Source organism: Alligator mississippiensis, chromosome 9, assembly GCF_030867095.1.
Source record: "Alligator mississippiensis isolate rAllMis1 chromosome 9, rAllMis1, whole genome shotgun sequence".
In the NCBI taxonomy this organism is placed as follows: domain Eukaryota; kingdom Metazoa; phylum Chordata; order Crocodylia; family Alligatoridae; genus Alligator; species Alligator mississippiensis.
The window spans coordinates 8,236,171-8,260,675 of record NC_081832.1 but is presented as its reverse complement, the minus strand read 5'-3'; the positions used below and the strand labels follow the sequence as shown (position 1 = coordinate 8,260,675).

General features: G+C 45.5%; 1 protein-coding gene across 1 annotated transcript in view; it reads left to right on the top strand.

Annotated features, from left to right (window-relative positions):
* The first annotated feature begins 1,206 nt into the window (after positions 1–1,206).
* GNAS (GNAS complex locus) overlaps positions 1,207–24,505 on the top strand; it is a 211,838-nt gene continuing 188,539 nt past the window's right edge. The window contains exon 1 of the mRNA XM_059713228.1: positions 1,207–1,467. Within this exon, the coding sequence (XP_059569211.1) occupies positions 1,230–1,467 (238 nt within the window). The 5' untranslated portion in view covers positions 1,207–1,229. The remainder of the gene's footprint in view (positions 1,468–24,505) is intronic.

Below are 24,505 nucleotides of genomic sequence, written 5' to 3'. Positions count from 1 at the left end.
GCCTGGCACATGGACGATGTTACCAAAAATCAATGAGAAATGGGTGTGGGGACAAATGAACAGCCAACCTTCTAGGGCCCGCAGAGAGTAAATTAACTTGCACTGGATAACGAACCTCCTGGATTAACTGATCCCAGTGCAGAGTCTTTAGCTCTTCCAATTCAATGCCATTCTTTAGTGAGATCCCTGACATGAGGGAAGGGTCCAGATGGACCAGTGTAAAACAGGTGGGACCTCCTGGTTGCACCCTTATCAGAGCCTCCCATCCTGGGACCAAGCCCTCCAGCGGCAGGGGGCATTTGTGCAGTGCCAGCAGGGTGAGAATAGGGAAGCAGGACAACTGGCCAAGGGCAGCAAAGGTTTAGCAGCCTTGCTGGAAAGAATCTCTGTGCCGGGGTTCAGCCACGAGGGTGTCCGGCCTGTCCTCTGCAGGGGCTGTGGCAGGTTAATGATGAGGGCTTGTCTTTTGATGATGAAGATGTGGTTGGGGTTGTGGGGCCAGGGCCAGGAAAGGGCTGCAGGGGGGCAGCATAACGTGGCCTGCATAAGCTCCCCAGGAACAGCGAACAATGCACTGCAGAGACAGGCAGGCACCTCGGCTAGCCCACACCCTGCCTCCCTTTGTTGACACACAGGCCACCCATGCCCCTTGGCACTGGGGAGCCCATCTGAGGGGCTCACCCAGTGCCATAGCAAGGGGCGGGAGGGCAAAGCGACCACCCCAGACACCGAAACAAAGCGGTGCCAGCTGGGGCAGGGTGCAGGACGGAGCCATGAATGACTTGTTTGGGTGGGGGGTGGGGATTGGGGGAGGGCGGCTTCCCCTGCTGCACGCACTCCCAGGCAAGCATGTGCACCCCGGATCAGCGGGCTTTGCCCCAGGCACTGAACTTCAATGCTACGGCAATGCACTGGCGCAGCCAGCCTGAACGGCTGCCTATTGCCCCTAGACGCAGGGGGCGCTTCTACACGTGCACTTGAATGCATAGCAGCCTAATTAAAGCATCACCAAAAAAGTCCACGGGGGGGGCACCCCCCCCGCTCGCGTCGGGTTTCGGGAAAATACGGTAACGCCTCCCGGTCACGTGTCTCTCTTCTATTTTGGCAGGAAACCCCCCAAATAAGGAAGATGGGAGGGGGGGGCGGTCCACCTTAAGCGGCCGCAGGGAGCGGCCCCCGCCCGGCCCAGCCCGGCCCGCGGCTCGCCGCTCCGGCTCGGCTCCGGCAGCATGGGGCTGTGCTACAGCCTGCGCTCGCGGCTGCTGGGCGCCCACCCGGCGCTGGGCTGCGGGGGCGACGCGGAGCCCGGCGGGGCGCCCGAGCGGCCGGACCCGCAGGTGGTCCAGCGGCTGCGGCAGGACCTGGTGGCCAAGGAGAAGGCGGACAAGAAGCGGAGCAAGAGCATCGACAAGACGCTGAAAGCCGAGAAGCGCGAGTACAAGCAGACGCACCGGCTGCTGCTGCTGGGTGAGCCGGAGCCGGAGGGCGAGCGGGGCCGGGGCCGGGGCCGGGGCCGGGGCGGCCGCTGATGCTGCGCCCGGCTGGAGCCGGCAAGCCAGGCCGGGAGCTCCCGGCAGGTGTCGGCGGGCCGGGCCGGGCCGGGCCCTCGCGCCGCTCCTCGGGGCGACACCGCGGTGCCCTTGGCAGCGCCCGGCCGCCACGTGCCGCCGCCGCCTCTGCCGGGGGGCGCCCGCGTCTGGGCACCGCGCCGCGCCGCGCCGGGCTGGGCTGGGCTGGGCTGAGCGCGGGGCGCCGGGACTCCGCCTCGGAAGCAGCGAGAGGGAAATGTATCTCTACCGCTGTATCATTGTATCTCTCTCCTCGTCTCTCTCTGTATCATTGTATCTCTCGAGCTCTCTCTGGTGAAAGCACAGGGAAATAACTCTGTGTGTGTATACATATGTCTATACGCACATGCATAGTTCATTTTTGAAAGCTGAGGGAAGTAATTGTGTGTGTGTGTGTGTGTGTGTGTGTGTGTGTGTGTGTGTGTTTATAGGCATACGTCTGTGTATACTTACGTACACACACATCTGTGTCATTTTTGAAAGCTGAGGGGAGATAATTGTGTGTGTGTATGCATACATACACGCCTAGTTCATTTTGGAAAACCAAGGGAAATAATTGTGTGTGTGTGTGTGTGTGTGTGTGTGTGTGTGTACATACATACACACATGTCTGTGTGTCATTTTTGAAAGCTAAAGGATAATAATTGTGTGTGTGTGTACATACGTACATACATACATGTCTATGTCTCAGTTTGTAAAGCTGAGGGGAAATAATGTTGTGTGTGTGTGCACGTATACATACATGCATAGTTCATTTTTGAAAGCTGAGGGAAGTAATTGTGTGTATGTGTATGCATAAGTCCATACACACGTGTATGTGTCATTTTAGAAGGCTGAGGGAAATAATTGTGTGTATGTATATGTGTGTGTGTGTGTGTGTATACATACATAGTTCATTTCTGAAAGCCGAGGGGAAATAACCGTGTATATTAATATAATATATATTATATATATTTTTTAAAAATATATACATTTCCTATCATTCATTTAATTTTTGTTTTAGGAAGTACGTTGTTGATGCCATGATGTACTGTGTTACCGAGATGCTGTGTGCACAAGTCTGTGGTAAAATGGGGCTCTCGCATCTTTGTAACGTGACTCGTACAGTCAAGGCCATAGTTTGAGAATGAGAAAGAGACAGTCTCTGAGGACAGTGGGTTTTTCTGGAGTCTTGGTTTTGTTTTTTTTGCAAGTAAGTTTGTTAATTACTGAAGAGTAACTATTTTTAAATAGACTGCTCTGAAATATTTGGTGAATGTAACTTACTGGTCACCTCTTTTAGCGCACAAGTTTCCTGCCTGCTGAAATTGTCACAGTTGGACTTAGCTGGCTCGAGGTTGCAGCATTTAAAGTGTATTTGAGTCCTAATGTTTCCATATGGACCCGTATAATGCAGTAGTTTGCAATAGGCAGTGGTCTGGCCGCACCTTCTGAAGTGTGGGATTAGGTCCTTATTCAAAACCATTTTTTATCTGTTGATTTCCTCCAATGCTTCCTGACTGCCTTTCCATTGACTTCAGTGAACTCTGTTAGGCCTGAACCTGACAGTTTTTGACAGATATTTTCACTAACCAACATTTGCTATTGAACAGGTATGCTAGAATCCAAATGTTTCTTTTATGAGATGAGTCTGGTTGGAGCCTGCGTAGAAGTGAAGGAAGCCGCCTGGGACAGTGAGTTTTGAGAGAGAGAAACTGCATCATTCATCTCATTAAGGCTATCAAATCTGAAACACAAAGAAAAGATTACAATTTCAGAGCCCCAGTTCTTCAACAGAATCCATGCTGGTAGGTTCAGACACCTGGGCTGCACCCCTACCGTGGATATAATTACAGATCCGGCCTGTATGTCCGTGATTTCACTGTTGATCATATTAGCTGAAACTTTTAGCTAATGTGACCAATATGGCAATTAAGTCTGTTCAAAGGTAAACTTTATGCAGGGAGAGAGGCATGACAGGCATAGATTTTAGTTCAGTTAGGGGTGAGACTTTTTTTGGAGGGGAGTTGTTTAGTTGTTTTTTAAGTACCATAGCTGTAGCAGCAGTCACTAATGTTGGTCCAGTTCACAGGAATAAGCTACAACTATGTAAGCACCTTTATGACTGCATGTGTCCAATTGTATCTCTAACTGGGGGGTGTAACTTAAAGCAGTAAAACTCTCATTGTTTGCAGCTAAGGCATTAATCTTTTCTGTCTAAACAAAACATTTGGCAGATACTTTTGTACCTGAGTTAAACTGGTTAAATGTCTGGCATGTTATCATTTATTGTGCAACCCTGGCATATAACATGCAACAAATGTAATGTCTGCCAGGGACCATTGTCCTACCTTTCAACAGTGGTCCTCCAATCAAATGGTTTCCCTTCAGCTGCTCTCTGCAGCCCCATTTCTTGTACCACTCTAGCCAAATTTGTACTTGTAAAACTACAGCAATGTTGTGGGGTTTTTTAGCTCTGTGTGTGTGTGTTATCCCTATTTCCATGCATTATTGCTATAGGTGTAAACCTGAGATGCTTGTAGCTTACAAGCAGATTGGGTAAGGCAATGAAGGTAGGACAGTGGTTAAGGGACAGCAGGAAGAGGAGGCTACTATTGCCTGGCTGGGACTGAAAGTAAGGGAGGATCTGATGACAGTCTTAAGAATAGAACGAGACAGGATGAAGGGCTAAGGACACAGAGGACCCACTGAGACCATGATACCTGCTCTGTTTAAAACTTTATACAGTTCCAGTAATGAAAGCTCTAACTCCTGCTCCCACTTTATCATTTTGATGCTTATGACCTTTCAGGCTACCACACTTCTGCCTCTGCACATGACAAATGTTGAGCATCAAGGGAAACAGGAGAGTTGGGTAAAGCTGCTTCTCTTGGGCTGCCAAGGGTTAAATGGAGGCTGTGTTGTGTATTTTGATCAGCTCTTTTCCCAGTTTGCCCCACTCTCCAGTGTCAGATGGTCTCTGGCTGTAGGTTTTAAGCCCCCAAATCTTGGAGAGAAATTATTTTAAACACTAGCAAACTTTCCCATAAAACCTTTTGTTCACATTAGTTAAGATTGGGACATAGGGTCCTACCCCAGTGCAAATACTAAAAAGCAAAGGAACTGTAAGCTGAGGCAATTTTAAATGTCCATTCACTAACCTACTTCTTACCTCGGCAGTTTGAGCCCTATAATGGACTCGTGCAAAACTGAACCATGCTTGTTGTTACTGCAGTGGAACTGAAAATCACACTGGGAACTACAACATTTAGTCTCGCCCACTTATTTGTGCTCTAGCACAGAACGAATGCACGCAAAAAATAGTTTGAATGTGCACGATTCAATAAATGTATGGTCTGGATCATACGTATATGATATGTATATGTGTATCGTATACACCTAGGGTGAAATCCTGATCCCCTTGAAGTCCATGGAAGTTTCTCTACTTTAGTGGGGCTGGGATTTTTACACCTGATCATTTTGAAGGTCATTTTTTATATACTAGAAGTTGATAAGGAAAGATAAAGGTGGTTGACCATGTTCGTCTGAAGTCAGGCAAAAAATAAATATAAAAACAAACCTGGCTGTTATGTCCAAGTTGTTCCATATGATCATCTGTCTGCTAGCTCGTGCTAATTTGTTCCTGTTTGCTGTACAGAACCCTGAGGAGGTGGTTCCTCAATTTCCCAGTAGAGCATATTTCAGTCCTAAGCTGTTGCCTACAAAAATTCATGCATCTCTGAAACAGTTAGTTGCTAAGGAGTCAACCTGCCCTGCCTTCTGCCTGCGATAAGGAAACGGTCGTGTTAGAATGATGTCGTAACCAGGATGGTCCAAAAACTGTGCTTTCAAAAATAAAATGTTCTTCACCAGGTCACCTGATGAAGCAATGAAAAATGTCTTGCATTTGAAAGCTTGTCTAACTTCATTCCAACCATGAAGTTGGTCCAATAAAAGGTATCCTAAAACATTCCTTGTGATAAGGAAAGAAATTTCTAGTATGCAACCAGTTTTATTCATCTTTCCAGTGCACTGGATGGCTTATGCAGTTATAACATTTAAAGTTGTAACTCTCATTACATTAAATATGTAACCCTGGAAGCTCAGAGTTAATATTGTGTATTGCAGGATAATATTTTTGAGTTGTTTTGGTTTGTACATATTGAGAGTGAACGGGTTGTCTGAGTGGGGCGAGCAAGGTGTAGGGGAGATGATAGGTGGAAGAGGGGTAGTTGCATGCCGAATGTGGAACTACTCAAAACTTGGAATTTCCGTTCTGTGGGAAATGCTGATATTTTTCAGAACTTCCTCCCACTGCATATCGGAATGGAGTTGTGACTTTTCCAAATTTCCCCTTTAAAAAAAAAAATCATTTCAGCAGTACTAAAAAGGAATATTTTGATAATGTCACTTATATGGTCCAAACGGTTCCTTTTTTTTTTTTTTTTTGTCTCTATCACTTAGACTTTTTAATATTGACACAATTTATAAAATATAAATAAAAGTTTGAAATAAAGTGCTTCAACCTCAATGGAATTGTTTTGATAAAATATCCAATTTTAAATGAGGACAAGAATTCTGAAAAATGTGTTGCACCAACATTTTTCACTACAGGACTGTTCAATCAGAAAATGTTAGTCTAGCTCCTGGGTTGGCAGGCTTTTATCAACAGTGAGTTGAATGAATATGGCTCAGCCTTGCAATGGGCCACCACTGCTTCCAACTCAGCTGCTGCTATCACTTACCTTACCATTTATTCCCCCAGCCTCAGCTGCCACAGACTGCCATCTGGGGCCAAATCCAGCCGCCCATAATTTGGTGACCTCTGGTCTGCATTTGGGCATAAATGCTGTCTTACTGTGCTTGTTCCATCACAGAAACCTAGACTCTAAGACAAATATGACAAGTCTTTGAGGCTTTATCTAAACACAGAAGTTTGACCACCTTTAGTTTAGCCATTGTATAGTTAATTTCTATATTCAGTCTCGAGCCCCAGGAGGACAATTATGTTAACTTATGTATTTGTATAGTTTATTTTCATACCAGAAGGGGAACGAGCTATGCTGGTATAAAAGTGGTGTTCTTACTGGTATATGAACACCTACTTCACAGTCTGTACCACTATGACTATTTCAGTAGAAAATCTTACCGAGCCACCCCCCCCAGCTGAAATAACTACACTGGTACAAATATGTGCATACGGACTGGGACTGACTTAAAGGGGGTTTGTGGGAGTTTTGGGAGTGGGGTTTGTGGGATAATATAATACATTAAGGTTACCAAATCGAGCACTTAAAAGTTAGGAAATGCCAGAATTAAAGTTGCTTGTGTAACCATAATTTACCCTTCTATGTATTTGCAAGCAAGCATAGCCTTTAGTCATGCTACAACACAGTGTTTAGTTATATGGCCACATAGTATTTTAATACCCCCCCCCTCGACTCCTACTCCATTCAATATGTGAGAGCTTTTCATTTTTTTTTCTTTATTCTCACCATAAAACGTACTATCCCATGCCCTATTTACAACACAATATCCGTATTATGTACTGAATAAAGAACTGATAAATTCCTTAGATTTTTTTTATGGCATTGATTGCTGTAGGGTCTGGCTGTGTCACAAACTGTAATGTCACAAAAGCATGTCACCCCCCCCCCCCCTTATAGAAGGGGAATTGGGGGCATGGAGTGATCAGGGTCTGAACATAGCTATATAGGTTTAATTTCAGGAGGTTCCTCAGTGAAAATGTTGTATACGAGTCTGCATGGGGAATGCAATAGTTTCTGTCTCTTGCCAATTTAGTTCTTGAAACAACTGCACCATTTGAACTGAGATTTTAATCTTGGGCAGACACTCAGCACAGCACAGAACATTTTAACCTGACTGCTGAAAGTTTGGCATAGTTATAAGCAACTAAGAGGGACAGATGGAGCCCAATCTTTGAAGTAGGAAGCACCAGGCAACTTGCAGGTTGTGCTTCCAGCTATCAAGGATGACAAATATTGCAGATGGATTGCTAATATACAACACTGAGGATAAAAGCCTCTCTAGAGTTTGGGAGGTCATGCAATAGCTGTCATGGGATAGGGAAAGGGGTAGGGGTGGGTTTTTTTTTCCATAGTGCTTAGACTCTCCAGAGCGGCCTTTTTGTGGCAGAAAATAGGCACAAAAGGAGCATTAATGAACAGGTGTGTTATAAATGTGTTTATGCTGCAACTGGAGATGGCCTTTAGCTAGCTCCAATAATGATAGTAGCACAGGCTGCACAAACCCACCTGAGACCCTTGGATGCTTGTGCTGTAAGCCTGACTGCTGCAGTTGCACCTGATTGCAGTGTAGACAGACTGACTCTTTCAGGCTGCTTCACTTTAGATTAAAGTGTAAAAGCCAAAGAAGAAAAAGAGTATAGAGTGTGTTCAACCAAATGGAGTCATGTGAAAGTAGGCAAATGGCTTGGAGTGAGAGAGAGATAAGGCACTGCCTGCCATAGGTTTGAGACTTTTGAATAGGGTAGGATATAAATCTAAAATTACTGGACGTATCTTTACAGGAGGCTACCTGGGTAAAGCTTTTCCTTGCGCTGAAGTGGTAACAGGTTTTGTGTTAACAAAAACAGATTGACTAAGAAAACACAGGACTCCCCATCCTTGACATGCTCCAAATTGGAAACAGTCTCATGAGGGCCCAGCATTTGCCTTTTATTTGGCAGAGGACAAGCAGTGATGATGACAGATTCTCATTTTGATCCAAGCAGTTAGTCAGTATTCAGGGTCTTGCAGGTTGTCCTGTTCAGAGAAATGAATGATGAAGTCGGGTATTTCTTTGGCACAGTCCCGAGGGAATTCATTACAAGAATGCATGTTGGCTTGTTTCCCTGAAGCCTGTAGAGATCGGACAGTTTCTTTGCTCAGTATTCCACCCCTCTCTTCCAAGCCGGCACTCTTCCCTAAATGAGCTCTCCTTTGCTTTCTTCGCTGTGCAAAAAGTGCCTCTCAAGTTGTCCTCTTTGGCTTTCTGCCACCTTTTCAGCCTGTTTCTGTGATATGAACATACCTACAGCTCCACCAAAGCAATACCTGCCCCTCTGGGTTTGCATTCAGCCTCCAGTGAAATCTTTGTGCCCATGCAGCTCAGTCTGACCAGCCTGACACGTGGCCTCTCTTGGATGGTGGTTTCTATTACTTCAGCTGTCTTGTTCCAAAAGAGCTTAACTGTTTCTTACATTTATCATGAAGGATGGGTGACTATTACACCCCCTGGCATCAACAAGCATTCACTCAGTCCCTGGCACAATAATAACAACATGGAGAGGGTGACCACATCTAATCGAACAGCATAAAACACCTTTGGTTACTGCCTTGAGAAACTAATGCTCGTGTGGAATAAGCCCTGGCTGGGATCAGAAGCAAGTAATTAATAGGCTATGGATCTTATAAGGTTCTTCTTTTAGGGGGAAAGAAATCTCATTTCCAATACAAGCAACTAGCCTGACAGAAAGGCTGACTCAGAGTAATAATGCAAGCTTGTTTGTACTGGAAATCCCTGTTTATAGCCTTGAGTTATAAGTTCACAGGGTAATTGCCAGCTGAGCACAGTAACAATTAAACGGTGACACTTAGGCTGTAATTTTTTTTACTGAGTTGCTAATCAGGGACTAGCATGGCAGACTAAATGTGGTTGGTGTGGGTATACAACATGGTTAATACTTAGTAAGTTTGGCTTCTGGCTGTGCCCTGGCTTCTGCCAGAGACCTAAACTGGCACACAGCTTTCCTTCTGTGGCACAGTTGGCACTTCTATTTTGCATAGTGACAAGACGTCTAAAGCACTCCTGTGTAACTGGTTAGTCTAGTCCGTCTTTCTTGGTCCTCTGCAGTGGACACTGTGAGATACATTGCCCTTTGTGTCCTGTGCCCAGCAACAAGAGAGGACTGATATCTGGATTGGCAAGGGCAGCAAGCGCTAACTAGGCTTCACCTTCTACATGCCTTTGAGATGGGAAAGGGGGAAAGCTTTTGGTGTTCTTCTCACAGCCACTGCAGGATTTAGTAGCAGCCCCCAACCTGTTTCCCTGCAGCCAGGGAAGACCACTCCCAACACGCATGTTTCTTCCATCTTCACCTTCTGGGGCAAGGGCTCTTGGACTGGAAGGAAAGGTTGCCATCTCTAGTCTTAATGTAGGGGTTCCTATAGGCCCCTCAAATGTTCCCCACACAGTCTTTTGGCTGGCTCCTGAGCAGATCCCTGATGGGCAGCAGTGGGGCAAGGAAGATGGTTGTTTCACCCACCCCATACATCAGCCCATTTTCCCCAGCGAAGATACTGTCCCTGCTGTTCCCACTCTTCAGGAGATTGCACCTGGAAACTAGGCTCAAACCTTTCTCTGTTTAGCTTCTAAGAATCACGGAGAGACCTGGGTTTCTTTGTAGAAGTGCCAACCCTCTGCAATGCCAGCTGGAGTCACTGGGAGTCTGGTTTACACTTATGCGTCTTGAAACTTTTATATTTGACTACTGACCCTGACCCTTCTTCAGCCTGTCCTTTGTTTGCTGCTTCGAAATCTTACGCTTCAGTCTACCTGGAAATGGTTTAATAAAATGCCCTTCCCTTGAAGTATGTAGTTTGTTTCAGCTTTTAATTGGGCTCAATGTGCTATTTTTTAAATGCATTTTAGCTATTGTTTTTATGCTGCTGTAGGTATGTTTTCTGGTGTTCTTGCAACTTGGCCAGTAGGTATTTTTGTCATTAATTTCAACTGGAAAAGGCTTTATCTCATAGAGATATGCAAGGTTCAGACCTCGCTGACAGCTAAGCACCTCTTCTGCATCCTCAGCTCTCACTTCGTAGGAATAGGAGCTAGCTGTAAGTTGTGGCACAAAATCCTGACTGCAGCACTTGAAACTAAAGGGTGGGCTGCACAGTATTTGCATGAGCTAAAATTATCAACATCTCTGCTACAAAGAGCAAGTTGTTCTATGCATAACTGAGTTCCATATATGGATTAATGGGGCACCTTTGCACAGCCTTCTGGCCACCGTTCCAGTGCAGTCTGCCCTAAAACGGTTTCCAGACAGACAATGGTTTAGCTTCTAGCCTCCTGCTTGTATTAGATTTCTAGCAACAAGCCTAAAATGTAATATTGTCCAGTGGCCACTGTATTCGCTGTAAGAAGGAAGAGATAATCATTCATACAAAAATATGAGCAGCTTCTCTCTGTCTCATGGGACCAGGAGTATGATACTTCCTTACCTTCATACAGTGCTTTGAAATCTGTGGATGAAAATCACTATATAAGAGCACAGTTCCTTCAGATTATATACTGGTCCATGTTTCTGTTGTCATTTTTGGGCATGTACAGCACAGTACCTAGACTCCTGGCAGCCCCGGGCAGACTTTTGGTATTGGGCCCCCCTTCACCAGAGATAATACTTAAACTAGCATTTTCGGGTCCCCTTTCTGTCTGGGCCCCAGGCAGCCACCCAGTTTGCCCATGCTTGTGTCCAGCCTGGGCATGTGCCTTTATACAAGTACATACAGTCACTGATTGTAAAACAACACATGACTTGGTAATGCCTCAAGGGAGCAAAACTCCAATTGCTGCTTAACTGAAAGATGCATCTGAAATCAGAGTACACAGGACATTTAAATTCATGCGCCACTTGCATTTCTGAAGTTGAAGAAAATTGTAACAAGAGAATTTTAGTTGTGACTTACTAATTTTAGTGTCAGTGAGGTGTTTGGGAAACATGCCAATAAGAATTTTATAAATAGGACAATGACGGCTTTTTTTAACTTCCTCTAATGAGTTCCAACTGCAAAGAAAACCAGCAGTAACCATTCCTTAGCAGCCTTTTGCAAGCTGTGCATATCATTTAAGGAGGCGCTGATGAATGCTTTCTCCATTTAAAAGAGGAGTGGGTCTTGGCCTGCGGTCCCAAATGGGTGTTAGGAGTCACTCCCACCATATCCCTTCCATATTGCTAAATGGGTAGGATGGGTGCTGGCTAGATGGGGAGTGGGAAGGGTGGGGATTCCTGTATAGAGGAGTTAAGCTAATGCATCAAGTTTTGTCTGTGCCTTTCCCTAGCAGTGATGTAGTAGGGGTCAGCTGCTAAAACTCTAGATAAGACTGTTAAATTTTGACCAAAAGTGGAGGAAGTGGAGTGATATATTTTCCCTGCCCCTGATGGAGTCTTTCTCCCTGCCCATCCACTCAGGACAGCACAATCAATCCTCCTGGAAAGGATATATAGTTGTAGCTCAGAAACATGTTTCTGTAGAGTTGCTCTCTTCCACTTGGAATTAGCCAGATTTTCTAGAAAGAGCGCCCCTAGTTTTCAAGAGATTGTTCCTGAAGACAACTCCAAGTATATCAGCAATATCTGAGCAGTGTTCAAGCTGTGATTTGCGGGGGTGGTATGGGACAAAGTGCAAATGCTTCCTAGCCAAGTGCTGCTTCAGAGAAGTTTTGTTTTATAATAAACCTGTCTCCCTCTGTGGTTCTTTTCATAAGGAAGTATATCTTGTATTGATGGAAGAAATGACTAAAAGAGTCTCCCTGCTCACCTCTCCCATTTGTTAGCCTGTGTTTCTGGAGGGTGGGCTTCACTGAAATTTAATGGGGGAGGAAGGGGAATGATAGGAGCCACTAGTTAAAGTATCAGCACCCATCACCAAATCCATTAAGCCACGGTTTGTGAGATGCAGTCCTGCAGGCATGACTGGAAAGGCATTTTTTGTAATTAATTTCTATTAAACATAATTTTATTTTACAATGCAATTTCAGATGCTCTGGTGACCAGAGCACTTACCGTGTATCTGGGCACTCCAGCAATATCCTCTTCACTGTTACTCTGAGCTACGCTGCATTGTGCTGGTATCCATTCCCAGCCTCTTCGTGGCAGCATTTCTCAGACCTGCATTTATGAATAAAAGCAAAACTCTCATAGCATAAAGTAATAGAAACGTTACTCTAAATACATTGATCATAGCAGCTAAGACCTGAAGTCTGATATAACATTAATTAGCACTTGAGAGATAGGAGTGGAAAAAAGAGTTACCTCTACCTCTCGAGCTCCAAATAAGACCAGGCCTTGTGCAATGGCTTCACAAGAAGATGGTGTATGTGTAAGTAACAGCATTAGCTAATATGTTAACTAACACTTGGTAGTTGTAACTTGAACGTATTCGATCACAGATGGCACAAGAGGTATGGGCAGCCTCTGTCTGTGGCACATGACAGCTAGTGCAGGGAACAAAGCAGAACAGCAGATCAGGTAGGGAGTATAGAGCAGGGAGCAGAAAGCAGAGCAGCAGATTGGGATTTGAGTAGCACTTGGGAAGGATGCAGGGCTTAATTTGTGGCACACCTGCAAAAAAGTTTGGCCCCCACTCAGGTGACTGAGGGTAAGACCAAGACCAGCCGACATGTTAAAGCCACATTTTGCCTTGTGTATGTCAAGATTGTCATGTGTTAGATATTCACTTTCCATTATTATCACTTAACTGGGATTTTAGATGCACATCCTATGGCCTGGGAATAATGTTCTGGGTATACAGAGCAGTCCCTAGCATAGCTTGGGCTAACAGCAGCAGAAAGCTTTGTTCCAGTCCTCAAGCTGTCTCTGGGTTGACAGAGGAGGCTGTACCTCTCTCCATCGCTCCTGTGAGCTTCCCTGCATGAGGTTATTCTTCTAATGCATCTAGGTTGTCTGTGTGCTAAAAGGGTCGAGTCTGAAGTGTAAGTCTTTCCACTTCTGTAAAATGATCTTCCTATGATGTGGCGCTTCTGATCGCAGCTTTGTTTTGCTGTTCCTTTTTTTGTGATCTCACTTCTCAGAGGTCAGGTGCTATTCAGATCAGGCCAGTCATGTTCTTGGTGTTTTCTGAGGTTGCCCATTCTTCCTGCAGTCCAGACTGGGTGGTTCCATTCCTCAAGGTGTTAACCTGGTTGGAGTTTCTTTGAGTCAGTTCTGCATTTGCTTGCATAATCATCTGCAGGATTTAGGTGTCGGTTCCAGTGTTTTTGGGAAGGGTGCTGTAAAACTTTCCATAGCAGCATAGGATAGCTCTCACCAGGTTTCACAGAGCAGCAGACTTCTGCTCCAAGCCACACTTCTGAGTTGAGTCATTTGAGATACTGAATTCCAAGTTTTCTGCCCAGTGACTTTAAACACAAGAGACTACCCAGTAGTTCTCTCTCAAACCTCACCAAGCATCTCTTAAACAGTGATGAGATGATTCCAGTGGCTTTCGTAGCTCAGCCATTCTCCTTTTTTGCAGTGTAAGCACTGGGGCAAAAAGAACCAATTTAATTGTTGCAGTTGTTTTTAGAATATACAATACGTTTGGGTTCATCTCTGTCCCAGAAGGGAGTAAAGGAAGTTCCACCGTATATTTAGGGTGAAATGCAGTGAAGATATTTTGCTGGTCCTCAGCATTGCTGGCACCATGTGAGCTGAGCCCAGCTGCACAAAAGCAGCTTCAGGTCAGCCTTGACTATGTAGGCCCATAGGGGAGCATGGGGTGGTCAAGGGGACTTAAGTCCAACAGCGTTAAAATTGGTACGAACACAGGAGGTGGTGCTTGCTCGGCTTCCAACATAAGTTACTGCCAGGCTGTCGAGCTTCTAAGCAGCCAGGGGCTGGATCCCTCTGGGATCGCAGTAGTGCAAGCCACAGACCACACTCCTCACCACTGCACTGCACTCCCCGCCACTGCACTGCATGCACAGGCAGCTCCTCTCTCTCTTTTCCCCCTACACCATGCATGTGGTGGCTCACACCTCCGCTCCCCCACTGCACCTTGCCATGGGCTCCCCCAGTGCTAATGGCTGCACTGCCCCAACCTGCTGGGGCAGGAACGGGGAGCAAAAGCTGATGGGGGTGGAAGCCTCAAGTCCCTGGCTGCGATAAGGGGAGCAGTGGCTGGAAAGCTTGAGGGCCACGCACACTTCAACCTCTTGTAGACCTAAACAGCCCTGAATTAGAGCAACCTCAGGACTACTTGAATTTATGCTGGGCCTGTAACAGCCTACAGAAGAATAACCCGAGCACTCCAATACTCTTGCACGCTCTTTCACTCTCAACACCCGCTCAGAGATGAGGCAGGGAAGGTGCTGATATCAAGCCATTCTGGGACCAGCACATGCATTTAATTCCTTCTCCCCTTCACAGACCCTTCCCACTGCTGCGTGGTATAAAGAGGGAGGGTAGAAGGCCTCACAACTGAGACTCCTGCCCCGTGGCAGACTTGGGTAACTAACTTGTTCCAGCCTAAGGGGTTGAGAAGCTGCATTTTACTCCCCATCCCTTGTTTGATATCTAGTTGTGTGGGATTTATTTATTTATTTATATATTTTAAAGGAAACCCAACTAACCAAGGTGAGCATCAGTATGGGGTTATTGTTATTCAGGGACTATAACATGCTTAGGTTGCCTTGGACTGCAGTAACCAAACTGAGACTCGAGGCAAACTCATTCCTTTTCTCCCGTCTGACTGTTTACATTTTTTTGCACAGGCCGAGTTTTGCACAAACACCGGAGCCGGGTATTCTCATTAGTTACTTTCACCGAGTGTGTAAACTCCTCTGGCTCCGTGGTGGAGCTACGAATTCTGGCTCTTGCTGTCCGGGGGTGGTAAAAATATTTTGATGCCGAGGCGCAAAATATTGCACCAAAAAATATAGAGCTGGGAGAAATTTGTAGAACGGGGCGAGGACCCTGGTTTTGAGCTGACCAAGTCACGAACTAAAGGAAGAGGGTGCCGGTGCACCCTCCTGCTCCAGCGCTGGCCCCCGTGTAGCCTGGAGCAGTCCGAGGGCTATCCTGACCTGCCCTACGCTGCCTCTGGCCCCAAAAGGAAGCTGCAGGCAGCTGGAGTGCAGCTGTGGCCCCTGAAGTGAATATAGTAGACTAAAGTATGGCAGAAATGAGGACAGAAGGTGAGGGCTTGGTTGCTTGCACTTTGTGATGGGGGGGGGGAAGGTTTCTCCTTGCCCTTCCCAAATAATTTTTTTGGTTTGTAGGTTGTTGGCAGGGAGTCCCCCTCCACGTTTGGTTTCTACATGAGAAATCTCAGATTTCACCGCAGAATTTGTGGGACTTCAGTGTCTCTATAGAATGAAAACCAGGGAGCAGGAGAAGCCAGTTGCAATAGTAAGAGCCTGATTTTGTTTGCTTGAGCTTGACAGGCTTTTAATTATAAAAGGAAAAAACTTCTGAAAAAATATTAACCCACCTCCCCTCCTATTGAGGGCTTCCCTCATAGAACAGGGGTGTCAAGGCCTCATAATCCCCATTTCTTTTCCTTTTTTTGTCCTCTCCCCACTTTTTAATATGACAAAAATGACCATAAAGAATCATTTTCAAATTTTTTGAATCAAGACAAAACCAAAAGATTTTGAAGTTTGGGGCTTTTTTGCTACCATTTTAGCCTCTGTGTAATTTGGTTTCATTTTTCAAAAGCAGAGGGCCGCAGTGATTGGACTGCAAATACCACAGAAAACTTTCTTTGTTTACGTGTTTTTTGTTTTAATTAAGTGATTTTTTTTTTTTTAAGAGACTTTGTTTTGTCTCTTCTAATAAACACTTACTTTTAGAGCAGAAATTTGGAGGCAGTTTTAAGTAGACCGTCCTTTTAGCACCTCTGGGATTCCAGGATTGTGAATAGTTCACTTGGAATTTTATCAGAAGACCAGAGGCAATAACCAAAGATAGCATTTTCTCTAAAGCTCACTGAAGTCCATGGGGTTTCTTTAATTGTGTTCACTGGGCTTTGGATCAGGGCCAGAGGCTCCAATCCTGCAGGCACACCTGTGAGTAATGTTACTCGCACAATCCATTTAACTGACTTTAAATGGGGTTATTTGTTTAAGCAAATATTTACAAGATCAATTAAAAAATCATTTCTTAGTTTAAAATTTAAGGGAACATTTAATAGATTCTTACTTATGCACGTTTTCTTCTAATAACCTTATACTGTATGATCTGGGAACCTTGCTTCTAACACAGATCTAAGCCAAAAAAAATTGCAAGTATAGATTTAAGAGTCAGGCTACAGGGCTTGCTTTTGTGGAGGGAAAAGGCAGGGTAGCCTGATAAGTTATGTACTTGACCACATGTAGTTAAAAATATTATTTGAAATATAAACTTCCTTGTCTGAAGACTGGCTTCATGCACCAAGTCAAACATCACAGAAAGCAGTTCTCCTCCTTTTTCCCTCCCACCCTGCACAAGTATACCTTAACGCTGCAGAATCCTGGAAATTATACAGGGCATGTCTTTTAAATGTTGATTTTGACTTCTTGCCTGGGACCAAGTGTAAAGTTTTTCCAAGGAATTGCTTAGAAGGCTCACAATGGAACCCAAAATCTGCTGCCAAACCTTAACTTTAGGAAAAAAAAAAGGGGGAGAAAAAAAATCTGGACTGTTTAAAAACCTTCAGTCGTTTGTAATTAAACCACTTCTTTTGTGTGCCGTAAATGTATACTTAGAAAAAGATTGCTTTACATAATACTTATGCGGTTTAATTCTTGTCTTCGGCTGCTAAAATCAAGCAACAGGGCTGCCTATTTTAGTTGGGAAAGCAAATTTAAAGGTTGCTGCAATTGAGAAGGCCGGGAACGATGCATCCAGTCCAACCCGGCAACATACCTCCCCTGCCTGCAGCAACGACATGCTAGGCAGGCAAGGGAATCCTCTTGCCTACCATCCAAACCTGTGTAAAGCCTGACCAGCTGAAATGTGCACGGAAGTGATGGAGGTGTGGGAAAATGGTATTTATTGCCCATTTTAGCCAGAGAGAAGCAAAGGAGCTGTGGAAGCTCAGGACTGGAGTAGTTTTCATTTGAGGTGGCCTCTGCTGTGGGAACGCACACCTCCTTGTAGATCCTTGTAGTTGTAATGTCCGACTCCCAAACCTGTCCTGTGGCCGTGCCAGAGGCAGAGCTCTGGAGTGCAGACTTCCCTCCCCCAACAGGCAGGGAGCACATGAGGAAAGGAGGACCTGTCTCAGGAGGTCCAGCTGCCAGGAATGTCTTTGTGGGGTTTTGGGCCGTGCTGGAGAAGACAACTTTGGTAGGTGGTCCCTCTTTCCACTGCCTGCGTCCAGTCTGCAGGGGGCACCCAGAGGGAACGAGCAGGGAGCAGGTGTTTCACAGTTGTTAGGGTCAGAAGGGACCTCAATAGATCATCGAGTCTGATCTCCTACCCCGGGCAGGAAAGAGTTGCAAGCAGGGACCTGGCTGCTGCCACCGCTCTCAGCTGAGCCTGGCTCCCTGTGCTGCCGCTTACTGCAGCTACTGGCTGGCGGGGGGCAAGAGTGGCTCCAGGGCTTCCCCTGTCCTGGGTCAGCTGGCAGCAGCAGGCCTGTCTCCCCCCTTGCTATGACTGGAGGCAACCCCTGCTGGAGAGGGGGAGGAGAGGGGCTGCTGAGCATGGGAGGGGAAGGAGTACCCAAAGCGGGGTAGTGGGTGAGGGACTTTTATCTGCTTCAGGGTCTCCAGTCTTGTGCTGCGACAGTAGCAGCCGCCAAGTCTGCCCACAGCGAGGTGGGGGCAACAGTTGCAACTACCCCTGCAGCTCCGATCGCATTACCCACACCTTCCTTTTCAAACTCCAGGATCTGCCCGCGGCCTGAAGTGAGCAATAAATGTGTAATTGCACAAATGGAAAGAAAGATGAGGGTCATGGCCAAATCCCAGGCTCTCCAAGCAGCAAATCAGAGCTTCAGAACTTGTGGGCAAAGGAAAGGTAGAGATTGCTCAAGGGTTGAATGGGAAAGTGAAGTTCTGTACCTTGTCACGGGGACCGGGAATATCTGCAGCTTGAAGCTGACCCCGTGTTGGGGTTGTGTGAGGAACGCTACAGTTCTGCATTTGTTCTGCACTTGCTCTGTGGCTAAGTTAATTGAGTCTCCGTGGCTGTTGGTGTTACAGCTTTCAGCAGCACTTAAGTCATGTCTCAAAATATTTTGTAATTGTTTTTTAATGGCTAAAGATCACATTTATCTGCTGTGGCCACAGAGCTGCCATCTCATCTGTCCTTGTGGTTTCCTCAATTTTCTCAGAATTTGCAAAGAGGCTGTGTGTGAGACGTCTCTCTCTTGCTCTGGCTGTGAGCAGAAAGGCTGGAATGTCTCCCATTTTATAGACTGATTTTTCTTTCCCCCAACACCCACACGCTTGGCTCCACAAAAGGGAGAGTAAACAAGATTCCTGCATTCTGCAACAAGGGGATGAACAAAAGCCTTCAGAGCCTTGCTCGGACCAAGTGACCGCTCTAGTGTAGGCATCAGGCTGTTGGCAGGTTTGGTGGGGAGACAGAAGGCCTCCTCATAAGCCTGAGAACAGTCTATTGAAAACTAAGCTGCATAACATTTCTTAATTGCTTTTATAGCTTTTAGTGACTTGGGAATTGGGATTCTTGCCCCATTAGCTGAGGATCAAGCATCTTGTGCTGTCACAAAGGTACCCGAGACTAAATACACTATGAAGATAGTACTTGGCTCTCTAGCTGGGGGAGAGTCCTCATCATGGTGACTTTGGGGTGAAAGAAAACAGTGTGTCCTTACCTAATGCATAGTTGTGAGGGAGCAAGGTGGTCAGGTGGTAGAAAATCAGCTTCAGGGGGTGTAAAGATGGAGGATGTGATAGCCAAGGTGAATTATCTAGTGAGTGGCAGCAGAGAAGCCATGGAGACTTGCAAAGCAGATTTGTGAGGGTTTGAGACTAAAATCCCTGTGCACACTGAGATTATCTTCCAGCATATGGCATGGGATGTAATGGAGATGTGAAATTGGCTGCTAATGATCCAGACAGCACCCTCCCTACCCTGTGAAACATCCGTCTGTGGAGATCGGCGCTGGCTCATGTTCCATCTCACTCAGTTGAAGTTAGGGCTGAGTTTGTCCTAGAATAATCTCATGCTGCACAATGCAGAGCTGACTCTGTTCCCCTGACTGTGGAGGCTGGTATTGATGCCTGGGCCAGCTGAAAGCATGTTTCCTATTCATGTAATTGAGGTAATTATATACAACTGTCCATGTTCCCAATCCACTTCATGATAAACCCAAACTGGCACCTTGAGCCCATTTCTGTGACTACTTTCCTCTGGCTGCCTGGTTTTTAGGGACCCTGTTTTGTCATCTTTGGGCTATGAGACTGTCAGTCACTGCTGGGGAAGGAATGGATTTGCTGGGGTTAGATTTTTCTTCCAGACTGTCTGTCTATTTTGAAAGACGGCGGCATTGCTTATGCTTAATCGTCCCCTTTCCTGGGATCTTGGAGCTCGGGTGCCCAATTTTTGTGATAGGGGCTGGTTTCTTTTTCCCAGTCTTAATTCCTGTAACCCTCTTGTAGTGCATTCTCTCTGTGCTATTTTTTAGGTTTTATATATTCTTTTGAATGCAGTAAGATGGTTTTGAATGTGGATTCTTGAGACAGGAAATGCCTTCTTCAGAGCTGGAAATAAATATGAAACAACTTGACACGCGAACATCAGTTCCTGTTGAGGAGCGCACACTGAGTGTTAAGGGTAGAGTGTGAAATCCTGAAATGTGGATAATGCATGATGCCCTTTGACTTGGCCTGGATTTCTCCCAGCATAGTACATGCACAGTATATACAAACATACTCTTTTCCTGTGACGTGGCTACGTTGATCATTCAAAGAATAATAGAAAAAACCTCAGCCCTAAACTTTTCTCTCCAAGCTGATCAGTTCCCTACAGGACCACCTCTGCCTCCACCCGTTTCCATCTGCCAACGGGAGTCGGCAGGAATTGATCTGCGTTTTCCTATATGGCTTTGGGTGGCCCAAGAAGGAGATGTGTATTTCTCTGTGGAAACAGCCTGTTACAGCTACAAAAGTCTTCATATGGCAACTTTTGGAACTGAAAGGGCTTTAAGTCTTTCTGGGCTGTATTAGTATTTCAATAGGGCATTAGTCTTGCTTCCCTGACCACCCATCCATAATTCCCACCCCTTGGGCAGAGCAGAAGATATATGTCCGAATGACATCACATCACCTCCCTGTCTTAAAAGACCAAGCTCCCCTGTCTTGCCCTTGGTTCCTTTCTTGCACAGCCACTTTTCATGGCCAACTGTAGTGGTTATCTCCATAAGTATAAACTCAAACATACTCTGAGTACTGATTTAATGCATTAAAAATCTAATAACAGGAACTAAAACTCGGAGGGGAGGAGGGGGAACCAAATCTTGAAGAAGTTCTAACATAGTTGCTTATTCATATCCCTTATTTCACAGTGTATAAATATCTCTGGTCAGCAGTTATCATGATAACATAGTTGCATAAAACCAATTTTTTTCTGTTGACATCAGTAAAATCGATACAGGTGTATTTGAGAGTACTGATCAGTATGCAATAGCAGTATGTGGTGATAAGGACTCATATATATTCTGGCATTTTAAATTGGAGTTGAGTGACATGTTGGTTACCTTTTGGTATCTACAGCATGAAATGCAATCTCATAGCAAAACCAGGGAGCAGAATATTTAATGTTAATTCTTTTTGTGTGTGTATGTGTGGACTGCTTTGTGGTCCTTGCTTTCAGACAAGGAACAGACTTTTCACCTTTCAGTTATCCCTCCCCATAACCTAGTATGCACAGAGCATCAGCTTTGGATGGCCACTTTGAAGCAGGTGCTTACAAGTGTGTCTGATGAAAGACCACTCGCATGTGCTTACACGTGCTAGACTCCTCAAACAGAAATATGTCTCCTTGGAAGTTCCTGCTGTTCCACTATCCCCAGGCTAGCGGGAACACCCCAATTGTTCTGCTGGACTGAATGCAGATTGTCTCACTTCTGAGCAACAAGAAGGTAATAATTGATTGATTATAACTAACAGAGACTTGCCTTTAGCTTAAGCAGCATGGGTCTGATTTTTGGACTCCGTGCAGCCTTTTATTTCTGGTGACACATTTGTAGTGTAGCTGATGACTGTTGTGTGAATATCTATGCAGCAGCATATTATCATTGTGTGTTTCTTTGGCCATGAAAGCATAGAAGATGCAAGTAGTTTGGGGTACACCAAACGCAAATAAAATACTCTTTTTAAATCACAACTCAAATGACTACATTAATACAAAATGGTCATTAAGATTTTACATGTTCAACAGCCAGATAATGCATCATTATGGTTCTCGGTGTGGCAGTAACTTGGCCACAGAGCCTTTTCTATTAGAAATATAATCATTTGTGATATGTCTTGTCATATAGCCACGGGCCTGCTGCTTTTTATATACTGCACAAGTGCAACAGCACTGAAATGCCAGTGTCCAGCAGAGGGCAGGACACTGCAGCTTATTACAATGATTCTGTTTAAATATGAGGGAAAGTGTCTTGATTGATTTATTTTTTTATGAGATGCTAGAGGTACACTGTAAGTATTTTTTTTTTCTGTATGGGTGTTACCTTACTTTCGTTTGCTTTAATTCCAGCTTCCTTTCTCTGTTCTTGTTTTCCAACCATGCCTATCTAGCACACTCTCCAGACATACTGATAAGATTGGCTCTGTCTCCAAACTACATGTACCTAACATAATAGTTCATATTTCTTCTTGCACACCATTCATAATGTTCCCTTTTCATAGAAATAGGTAAGGGTATCCATTTGTTCTTTTACTCTGGACTCTGCTTGCATTTTTATGGATCTGATTTATGCCAGTATAAAAATATGTGCAAGTTGGAACAGAATGGGGCCTCTGGACATCCACCTTTTTGTCCTTTGTCCATCCCTTTGGTATCTGAGGGCTGGGCTTAAGTGCTTCCTTAAGTGCCTAGATCCAAAATTCAGATCTTCAGAATTGCTGAGCTACAGCCTAATTCTGCAGGCATCTAATGTTCCCACCAGTAAAGTGCTCTAGCTGTTTTGGGTATGCTCAGCAGCTCAGTTTGGTCCATGCCACCCAACTAGGTGCCCAACATGGGGCTGATTTCCATGCCTGTCTTAGACTGAGGGGATTCAATCCCTCACCCACCCTGAGGGTCATAATTGCCTGGCTGTAAGCAGGTTTGAGTGGGAACACTCTCCACCTTGCCTGCTGAAGCTAGATCTGTATTCAGTAAGGAATTCAAGCTGCACTAAGCAAGAGAGAACCCAAGAATGAGCTGAATGTAGCCTACTGGTTAGGGCCCTTGACTGGGATGTGGTGTTTTGGGGGGCTTGGTCTGTGCTTCCAGGAATGTGTTTAATGCAACATTTCCTTTAGGTGAGGTTCTGGGCTGGGGACCTCAAATGGCCAGGGACATCTCCCTGCAGGGTTTGGGCATCCTGCTTCTTGGATGAATGCTGTACTCAAGCTATTGCAGAACGTTAGGACCACTGCTGCCTCTTTCTCCTCCCAAAATACAGGTGGTAGAAACAGCTGAACCCCGCTGAAGGTTTGTTGCTGCAACTCCCAAGCAGAATGTGGTATCTTTCCACAGCTTGGGGTAGATGGCAAGAAATAACCTTGTTGAGTGGCGAGACAACCCTTGGCATTTCCAGCCCTGCCTAGTGTCCTGGCTTTGCATCTTCTGCTCTTAGCCGCTGAACTTTTTTCCATACCTTGTATAAGGAGATGAGGTGCCTAATTCAGGGCTGCAGTTTTCTCTAGGTGACAAAATGCCTTTTGTGAATCCAGCATTATGCACCTGGCATGTATTTCACCACACGGCCATGCTATCATACTGTTTGTTGTACTTTTGTATGAAATAAATTCTTCCTTAAATCTCCGTACTTATTGTGATTCCTAAATTTGAGAAGACAGTCTCGTAGTTGTTTTTAGAGGTGCGCCGGTATGTTGGTTGCATATCAGATCAGCACCAATAAAAGGAAAATTAGCATTATTGGCTATTGGTTTGATTTGGTTTGGTTTTGTAGGCAGTTTTTTTGGCCCAGTGTAGCTAATAATGTCACTGATTTAAATGTAATATGCCTTCTGGTCAGGGCCCCACATTTTGTGCACAGGGCAGATTTGGGCTACCCGCTGTGGGCTCAGGGCTCTCCACTTTGCTGCCTTTCCCTCGGGAGACCACACCAGCCGCACGTCCCTTTCCCTGCCCCAGCAATGGGAGGCACAACTTGCTGCCCCCGCTGCTACCAGAGAGCCCTGAGCCCACAGTGGGCAGCCTGCATCCACCCTTGCACTGCTCGGCTCCTCTCTGGTTAAAAGCATCCCCGTGCTTAAAAATGATGGCGGTGGCGCTTGAGGTAAAACTCATTTGATGAGCTTTAGTTCAAGCGCTGCTGCTGATGCCATTTTTAAGTGCTGGGATGCTGATCCCGTGGAGTCTGGACGAGTCCCATTCACCATCCTGGCTGGGCAGTACTTCCCAGCCCCTGCCCATGCCCATGCCCCACTCCCTCCCTCACCATGGGGGCCTTGATCTGCCTCCCTCATGCCCCTTCCTCCCCCCATGCCCCTTCCCTTCCACAGACTTACCTGCAGATAGCTATTCTCCACGCTGTTCGGCTGCACTCCTCTAAGTCAGTTATCAGGTCGGTACCAGCTGATATGGCTGGTTAATAATCTGCTATCAGTATTGGCCAAGAAAATCTTTATTGGTGTACTGCTTGGGTTTTATTTTCCCCCTCTATTCAGTTCAGAGCTCAAAACCTATTAATTCTGTTGAAGTTTCTTTTCATCTCCCATCTTAAATTTCCTTTTGGCCTTTCCTTAATCTTCCAGTAAGAACAAGCCAAACTCCCCTAATCTTTTTTCATAAACGAGATTCTTTTGACCTGGTGTCATCTTTGTCACAAAGCTTTACCCATTCCAGTGCAATAGTGTCTCTTGTGGTGTATTACACAGCTTTACAAACTCTATTCTGGGTGGGCCTATATTTTTCAAAATCAGCACCTGTCTCAATGGCCGCAGTTTGGGAACCAGAAAAATAAAATGTTGTTCTAGCGACCGTTTGAGAGAAACTTTTGAATCCAGTGGGAGTTCAGGCCCAA